This window comes from Delphinapterus leucas, chromosome 1 (genome assembly GCF_059928025.1).
Source record: "Delphinapterus leucas isolate spDelLeu-1000000601 "Yukka" chromosome 1, BTC_Dleu_Yukka2, whole genome shotgun sequence".
Classification (NCBI taxonomy): Eukaryota; Metazoa; Chordata; class Mammalia; order Artiodactyla; family Monodontidae; genus Delphinapterus; species Delphinapterus leucas.
This window is the reverse complement of record NC_143129.1, coordinates 165,560,818-165,569,397: the sequence shown is the minus strand read 5'-3', so window position 1 is coordinate 165,569,397 and position 8,580 is coordinate 165,560,818. Positions and strand designations below refer to the sequence as shown.

General features: G+C 57.2%; 1 protein-coding gene across 1 annotated transcript; it reads left to right on the top strand.

Moving 5' to 3' along the window:
* The first annotated feature begins 210 nt into the window (after positions 1-210).
* HCRTR1 (hypocretin receptor 1) lies at positions 211-8,057 on the top strand. The gene is made up of 7 exons (XM_022575053.3): positions 211-512; positions 702-880; positions 2,060-2,303; positions 2,675-2,790; positions 4,659-4,885; positions 5,969-6,090; positions 7,810-8,057. Exons 1-7 carry the CDS (start codon positions 314-316, stop codon positions 7,998-8,000), a joined length of 1,278 nt encoding a protein of 425 aa, XP_022430761.1. The 5' UTR covers positions 211-313; the 3' UTR covers positions 8,001-8,057.
* Positions 8,058-8,580: the final 523 nt, after the last annotated feature.

Below are 8,580 nucleotides of genomic sequence, written 5' to 3'. Positions count from 1 at the left end.
CTGAGAGGGGTGAGGTAAGTTACCCAAACTGGTATGAAATTGGGAGGCAAGGCAGATCTGTCTTTCTCCATCGATTTCAGGCTCTCCATAACCCACATGACTGTGAGAATTAAGAGGAAGCTCATCTGCAAGTTGCCTGGCACTCTCCCTAATGTTCCCTTTTCCTTCCTTCAGAAGGTTTCAGGCTGGGACCACAAACACCTGAGTGCAGGACTCTGGGTCCCCTGAGGGAAGTGGGCTAAGGCCTGGCCCAGGGGCGCCCCTCCCTTGGGGGAGCCTGGGATGTCCATCAGCTGTAGTGGCTCCTGAGCTCATGGAGCCCTCGGCCACCCCAGGGCCCCAGATGGGGGTCCCCGCTGACAGCGGGGAACCGTCCCCAGTGCCTCCAGACTACGAAGACGAGTTTCTCCGCTATCTGTGGCGTGACTACCTGTACCCGAAGCAGTACGAGTGGGTCCTCATCGCCGCCTACGTGGCTGTGTTCCTCGTGGCCCTGGTGGGCAACACGCTGGGTAGGTCTCTAGGTCCCTGTGGTGCTTCGGGCTTCCCCTGGGGACTGGGAGGGGTCCTGGGCCTTGCTTCTCTCCCCCTCCCCCAAGTCCCTACTGGGTACTGTGGGGGAAGGGTCTCACTGATGGGACCCAGCTAGACTGGGCGTGGCTCTGCCGCCGGCCTCATCTCATCCTGCTCCCACCCTGCAGTCTGCCTGGCCGTGTGGCGGAACCACCACATGAGGACGGTCACCAACTACTTCATCGTCAACCTGTCCCTGGCCGACGTTCTGGTGACGGCCATCTGCCTGCCAGCTAGCTTGCTGGTAGACATTACTGAATCCTGGCTCTTCGGCCATGCCCTCTGCAAGGTCATCCCCTATCTACAGGTGAGCTTTGCCTGGGTGCCCCTCATGACTCCCCTGTCATACCAAGTACAAAAACCATGGCCTTGCGTAGGTCTCAGTGACCCTCAAACTTGCCTTTTAGACAGGACATGGCTCAGTACCTCGGCAGTGTCATGCTCTGTTGTTAGCAAGGGCAGGCCGTCAGGCACGACACTCAAGGACACAGACACAGACACAGCCCCATATACTCATACAGAGATACCCTCCAGGTCACACTCATAGACATTCACAGAGGCATGTTCGGACACATGTACAGTCACTTCCAGGTACACGGGCACACAGTGCAGGAGAGAGGCGCAAGCCCACCGTGACAGAGAATGGGCCTGTTCCCTGACCCCAAGGGGGCAGCTTTGAGGTGGCGGGCTGGCAAGAGTCTCCTCCCCGGCCCTTCCACTCCTGGCTGGGGCCTTCCCTCTCCCAGTGGTGGGTGTCAGGCTGTCCTGTACGGTTGTTGGGCCGGAAGGAGAGCTGGCCAGAGGGTCGCATCCCTCGACCCTCTCCCTGTACCCCAGAGGGCAGAGGGCACTCCTGGAGCCAGTGCCCCTGCGTCTCTGGCCTAGGTTCATCTCTGCCTCCCAGAATGAGGACTCTTTCCTCACAGCCTGGGGAAGGGATGGGATCCCAGGGCAGAGAGAAATGCCTCTTGGATTTCCCATTATTTGGAGGTTTCCCACTCAACCCATTAACTTTGGCAACCCTGAGAATAAAGACAGGCAGGTGAGGAAATCCACCTTAGGCAAGTTATTTAATCTTTCTGGCTTCAGTTTCCTTACCTGTACCTTGGGGGTAAGAGGACACACCTCAAGGGTTGTTCTGAGGATAACGAGCACAGTGTCCAGCATGTAGTTATTTCTTAAAGTGTAAATTATTATTCATAGTAGGGGAGAACCTACTCTGTGCCAGGTCTCAAGCTGGACATTCTCCATCCATAATTTCATTTATTCTCACAAGAATCCTGCCAGGTGGATGATACATTCCCATTCTGCATACGAGGCTCAGAGGGGGTGAGTGATTTGCCCAAATCTACACAGGCAGTAAGTGGTGGAGTCAGGATTTGCACTGCACCTGGCTGCCTGGTATTTCTGGGCTGTGAGCTCCATCACTCACCCCATGTCTCTGGGTGGCCCCCAAAAGGACTGACATTGTGTCCCCATGGGGCAGGCCGTGTCTGTGTCAGTGGCAGTGCTGACTCTCAGCTTCATCGCCCTGGACCGCTGGTATGCTATCTGCCACCCCCTGCTGTTCAAGAGCACTGCCCGGCGTGCCCGTGGCTCCATCCTGGGCATCTGGGCCGTGTCGCTGGCTGTTATGGTGCCCCAGGCTGCTGTCATGGAATGCAGCAGTGTGCTGCCCGAGCTAGCCAACCGCACCCGGCTCTTCTCTGTCTGTGATGAACGCTGGGCAGGTAACGGCGGGAGCCTTGGGCAGGTGTCCCTGAAGTGGGCACCTCCGGGGCACACCCCCCCAGAGCAGACATCTATCAGGGCACTTTTGGGGTGGGCACCCAGGGGTGGGTATCTCCTGGGAGGATACCCTAGAGCAGGCATCTAGCAGGGATACCTCTGGTGTGGGTACCTTCTCTAGTGTAGACATTGCCAGGGGTCCCTCCAGGATGGAGACCACTGGGCTGGGCAACTCCAGGGTCTCTCTGCCATGGCACCTGCATGGGGCCCAGCTGCTTGCTTTGGCCCTAGTCAGGGCAGGGTGGTATTGCTAAGCAGGGCGGGCTGGGGGTTCCCAGACTGAACCCAACCCGTGCATCTCTTGGCCCTGCAGATGATCTCTATCCCAAGATCTACCACAGTTGCTTCTTCATTGTCACCTACCTGGCCCCGCTAGGCCTCATGGCCATGGCCTATTTCCAGATCTTCCGCAAGCTCTGGGGCCGCCAGGTGAGGCCCACTCTGGTGTCACTGTGTGGGCTGGGAGGGGACAGGGGTACTGGTCTGAGGGAGTAGACAGCCCTCTGCCTTCAGAACATGCCATCCTGGCTGCAACCAGAGAGGCAAGGCCTAGGCGTGCGTCAAACTCAAGGCCAAAAGTGCTAGTGCCGGCCCTGGAACCGAATAGTAACTGCCATCCTTCTGATATCAGTAGCTGCCAGTTACTGCACCAGGCACTCCCAGCTAGTCTTGCATCCTCTTCACCACCATACGTTATCCCCTTTTTTTTCTTTTTAATAAATTTATTTATTTTTTTTGGCTGCGTTGGGTCTTTGTTGGTGCACGTGGGCTTTCTCTAGTTGCGGCGAGAGGGGGCTACTCTTCGTTGCGGTGCGCGGGCTTCTCATTGCGGTGGCTTCTCTTGCTGCAGAGCACGGGCTCTAGGCGCGCGGGCTTCAGTAGTTGCAGCACGGGGGCTCAGTAGTTGTGGCTTGAGGGCTCTAGAGCGCAGGCTCAGTAGTTGTGGCACACGGGCTTAGTCGCTCCGTGGCATGTCGGGTCTTCCCGGACCAGGGCTCGAACCCGTGTCTCCTGCATTGGCAGGCGGATTCTAAACCACTGCGCCACCAGGGAAGTCCCTATCCCCACCTTAATATATGAGAAAACTGAGACCCAGAGAGGCAAAGCAACTTCTCCCAAATCCCTCACCAGCGAGTGGACGATCAGGGACTAAAACCCAGGTCTGTGGGGTTCCAATGCTCGGTTCAGTGCCACAACAACAATAACACCTCCGTGTTGCTGCCCGAATTAGGCACTTTGCTTGCAATGTCTTCACAACTATCTAACCAAAGAAGCAATGTTACCCACTTTACAAATGCTGAGTAAGGGCAACCAATCTGCCATGGCTGATGAGTGGCAGAGCCTTTCTGGTTCCAGGGCCTTCCTTCTTTCCTCTATTACACACTGACCAACAGCAGGGGTTTTTTTTGGAGGGGGGCGGTTTGCCATGGGAGGGAATGCTCAGAGGCCCTTGGCACTAGCGGGGTGAGTCCTGGATCAGCGCCCGGGCAGGGAGAGGAGGCTGGCCGGAACACGAGCAGCCTCGCGCTCCACCAGCGCTCGCCATCTGCTCCTCACAATGCCCCGGTCCACAAGGCAGGAGTCGCTATCCTTATGCAACAGGAAAAGCAAGGCTCAGGAAAGAAAAGTGAGTTTACCAAGGTCACATAGCTCGTGCATGGCTGAGCTGGCCCTAGATCCCAAGTTTCCTGAACTCTAGCCCCATGCCCTTCTGTTGTGGGGTGATTCAGGTGTCCAGTGTGAGAGAGGCTTTGAGAATATCTGTGGCTGCTCCAGGTGCCTAGAACCACCATAGGCCTATCGGCACTGACCTAGGCTGGGACCTATGCTCTGAGGCCCAGGCCATTCCACGCTGTCCACCTGCACGCCCCTTGCTCAGGCCTCCCAGAGTCAGGCACGGACCGGGGGAGGCACTAGTCATCCAACCACCCCTGTCGCCACAGATGGAGGTGGTGATTTAAGGAAGATGGGTGGGTAGCTGGAAGGATGTTCAGGCCCCAGGCTGTGACCTGGGGACTTGTCAAGGGTCCCCTACTTCATCTACAACTAAGGGTGAATAATACCGTCCCAAGAGACATATTGTGGGTGGTCTCACGACGAGCTAATGGAAAACGGAAGTACACTCAAGTCCAGAGTGTTGGTCTTTATCATGAATATTAGGCTCCTTCCTGCTGCAAGGGTTTGTTCCCTTGCCCACCTCCCCCTGCCCCAGGGTCCAGCCCGGAGCAGGCCCAGCGAAGCAGAACGACCCTCCCAAGGAGCTGTACCCACCGCTGCTGTCTGTGTGTGCTGGACAGATCCCCGGCACCACGTCGGCCCTGGTGAGGAACTGGAAGAGGCCCTCAGACCAGCTGGAGGACCAGGGGCAGGGCGTGGGCGCAGAGGCCCCGCCTCGGGCCCGTGCCTTCCTGGCCGAGGTAAAGCAAATGCGAGCTCGGAGGAAGACGGCCAAGATGCTGATGGTGGTGCTGCTGGTCTTTGCCCTCTGCTACCTGCCCATCAGTGTCCTCAATGTCCTCAAGAGGTGAGAGCGCGTGGGGAGTGGTTGGGGGTGGGGAGAGGTGGTGGGGTCAGAGGAAGGAGCTCTCTCTGCTTCAGAGAAAGATCTGGCTCCACCACTCATCCACTATGTGACCTTGTGGGAGTAATTTCTCTTCTTTGAGCCTCAATCTCCTCATCTGTAGAATGGGAATAATAACCGGCCTGCCTCCTAGGGCTCTCGTGAAAATTCTCTCGTCTGGCCACTCAATCATCAGGTCGTTAGGGCTGGGAACGGAGTGAACGAGTGCACGGGACAATGTCCTGCATTTGTGGAGGCGACATCTGACGGGAGAGAGAATGGACATGTATTACAATGTCAGCCAGTGATAACTGCTTTGAAGAAAAAATAGGGAAAGGGGATAGAGAATGACAGTGACAGAGGTTGGTGGGGTTAAATATAAATGTTTTTTAGATGTAATGGTTAAAAACAAAAAAGCCTCTCTGAGGAAGTGACATTTGGCAGAGACTTGAAGGAAGGGAGCAACCACACCCACAGGTGTCTGGAAGAATAGCAAGTGAGAGGCCATGGGGTGGGGGTGGGGAGGGGGCAGGGCAAGGCCCTGGGCTCTTTGCCATGAGACAATCTCAGTGTGTTTGTGCTTGGTCACTTCCTGGCTGTGTGACCTTGGACATATCACTTTGCTTCTCTGAACCTCAGTTTCCCTATTTAAAAAATGGATGATGTCTATGACTCATCATGCTGCTACGGGGATGGATAATAAAGTGGACGGGGAGCCCCAGGGGGTCACACGGCTGGTGACTGAGCAGAGGTACCCTGGTCCCTGTTCCTAGGCCCACTCTGGTCATACTTTCTGTGCCCAAGAACCCCAAACTGTGGTCAGGACCCCAGACTCAGAGGCCCAGGAAAGGGCTACCTGGTGGACAGAAGGGGCAGTGGGACTCTTGTACTTTACAGCCATTCATGAGCTATGTGACCTTGGTCAACTCGCCTTCCTTTTCTGAGTTTTCCTGTCTGGTAGATGAGGACAGCGACTCCTGCCCGACATAAACACACACACACACACACACCTATCCCATTTCTGAGTGTCCTGCCCCCTGGTCCTAGGGTGTTTGGGATGTTCCGCCAAGCCAGCGACCGAGAAGCCGTCTACGCCTGCTTCACCTTCTCCCACTGGCTGGTGTACGCCAGCAGCGCCGCCAACCCCATCATCTACAGCTTCCTCAGTGGTGAGTGGGCTGGGGACGCAGAGTAACTGAGGGCGGCAACAGTCCCCAGGACAATGGTCTCCCCATCTTCAACCCAGGCTGAATAAAGCATGCGGGGAAGAATACACCTGCTGCCTCCTGGGGATCATGACCCTGCTCTGGGAACTCCCACTCAGGGGGAAGACTTGTCCCCGCCCAAGAGCCCTGATCTGAGTGGGAGACAGGCCACACTCCCAATAGTGGCCAAAGAAGGTGACCAGCTCCAGAATCCAGTTTTGCAGATTATGCAGACCACTGAGTGGGTGGGAGCGCAGGGGCTGGGCCAGCTCACCTCCACCCCTGCGTGATGCATGCACAGCAGGACTGCCAATCAGCCAGTCTGGTCAACACAGGCTCCAGATGGAGCCCCTGCCTGAGAAGATGACTGCATAATCGAGGCATCAGGGGGAAGGAAGGGCCACCAGCGAGGCAGCCCAGGGCCAGGAAACAGCTTCCCCATGCCCAGCTAGACACGTGCTGGCAGAGTGGCCCGAATTTGGGGGGGCTACCCCTGAATCCACCTGCCTCCAGCACCAGCCCTCCCACTCTCCCCTCTGCAAGTCCAGGCATCCCTGGTCCCCTGCCCCCCCCGCCCAGGCCTCCTCTGTCCACTGTCCCATAGCCCCCACCCCCTTCCACTACCTCCCGGTCTCAGGGTGGAAAGGCCCCACCCCGGGCCCCCGCCTGGGCTCAGCAGAGCGTGACTCACCAGACCTGACTCGGACCAGGCCTAGAGAACTGACCAGATGACTGCTCAAGCCTGGACAGACAATCTTTGAGGAAAGGTTGAAAGGTTAAAGAAGGGGCTGGGGTCAATGCTGTAACCCTCACTGAGACTAAAGAATTACTCAACAGAGGCTAGCCGGGTGGTTTCCAGCTCAGAGGGAAGAACAGAAGAGACGAGCAAGCAGCAGAGGACACGTCAGGCAGACTTCCTGACATGCATTTCTGCGTTTGGTCTACATTTACTGAGCGCCTGCTGTGTGCTCGGCCCTCTGCTGGGCACCGGCCACGCTTGCGGGGTGATTGAAACATGGTTGCTCAGTTCCAGCGCAATCTGTTGCCTGGTGTCCTCTGACTGTACAGGTGGCTGTGGTGATCCCTCCTTCCCCGCTGTTCCCTACCCTTTAAGTGAAGGCTTTGGAATTAGAACGGGGCCCAAATTCTGGCTGGTGACCTTGGGCAAGCCACTGCACCTCTGTGTGCCTCTGTGGAGTGAGGCTAAAGGACTCCAGGCCTTCAGGGTGCTGGGGTGAGCTGGGCGACAAACTCAGGTGCCCGGCACAGTGCCTTGTGCAAGGGCTGCTGCCGCTGTCATTTTCATCCCCATGGGGCAGAGATGGGGAAAGCCTAGCCACAGATGGTGAGCTGTGAGCCCCTCCACCTACCCGCCAACGAGGGCAGAGGTGACCTAAGCTCCCTGAGCCAGACAAAACGTTTTCAGCCAGGCTCAGAGCCAGAGCGCAGTCAAGCAATCAGATGAAAATTGCATTTCTCCTTGGGAACCTGCTCCAGGGCCTCTGTCCTCACTCTCCCTGGCAGTGACGAGGTCGCCTTGGGGCTCTCTCCTGCCCAGCTCTACCCTTCCCTCCCACCCCGTCACAGGCAGCTTGGCTGGAGCTGCGTGGGTGTCCCAGGGCCCAAGGCCCCTTCCTGCTGCTTCTGTCTCCTTATGGCTGTGTCTTCTGTCTCTCAACCAAGGCAAATTCCGGGAGCAGTTTAAGGCCGCCTTCTCCTGCTGCCTGCCTGGCCTGGGTCCCTGCGGCTCTCTGAAGGCCCCCAGCCCTCGCTCCTCTGCCAGCCACAAGTCCTTGTCCTTGCAGAGCCGGTGCTCTGTCTCCAAAGTCTCGGAGCACGTGGTGCTCACCAGTGTCACCACGGTGCTGCCCTGAGCGAGGGCCATCCTGGTGGCAAAAGGGGGTGCAACCTATCCCCTGCCTGGGCTGCTCCTCTGGCTACTGGGGGAGCTGCCCCCACTCCTCATGGAAAGACTGCTGGTTGCAGTGCGAGACCGGGGCTCCTCGCCTCGTTTTCTGCCTGTTTAACTCTGGGCAGTGTCACTTCCCTTCTCTGAGCTGCGTCCCCTGAGTGGATTGATGTGAGGATTAAGCACGCTCAAGAAAGGAAAGCTCTCTGTAAACTGTAAAGTGTTAAGGACAAGATTAACGTTGTGTTCCTCTCAATTGGCTATACCGCACAGTACCATCCATCACTGTCATCCTTCCAGAGCTTGGCCCTCCTCCCAAAGACCCCTCTCCTACCCAATCATAGGTCTTCCCTGGAGTCTGCTATAAGGGTCCCAGCAGGCATTTCCATCTGGTCCAGGGGCTCTAAAGCCCAGGCTGCACTTGGCAGCGCTCCTTGAGGCCCATGTGAACTAATCTGAGCCCAGCCCCTCCCCAGTGGGAACAGAGCCCCACCCTCACCAGGTGCCAAGTGCACACACCACAGACTGGACCCCGTTGCTTGTGC

Coding starts and splice junctions, on each gene's coding strand:
- HCRTR1 (XM_022575053.3), top strand. CDS start 314: ATGGAGCCCTCGGCCACCCCAGGGCCCCAGATGGGGGTCCCCGCTGAC. Junction 881..2,059: donor AGGTCATCCCCTATCTACAG/GTGAGCTTTGCC, acceptor CCCATGGGGCAG/GCCGTGTCTGTGTCAGTGGC. Junction 6,091..7,809: donor CATCTACAGCTTCCTCAGTG/GTGAGTGGGCTG, acceptor CTCTCAACCAAG/GCAAATTCCGGGAGCAGTTT.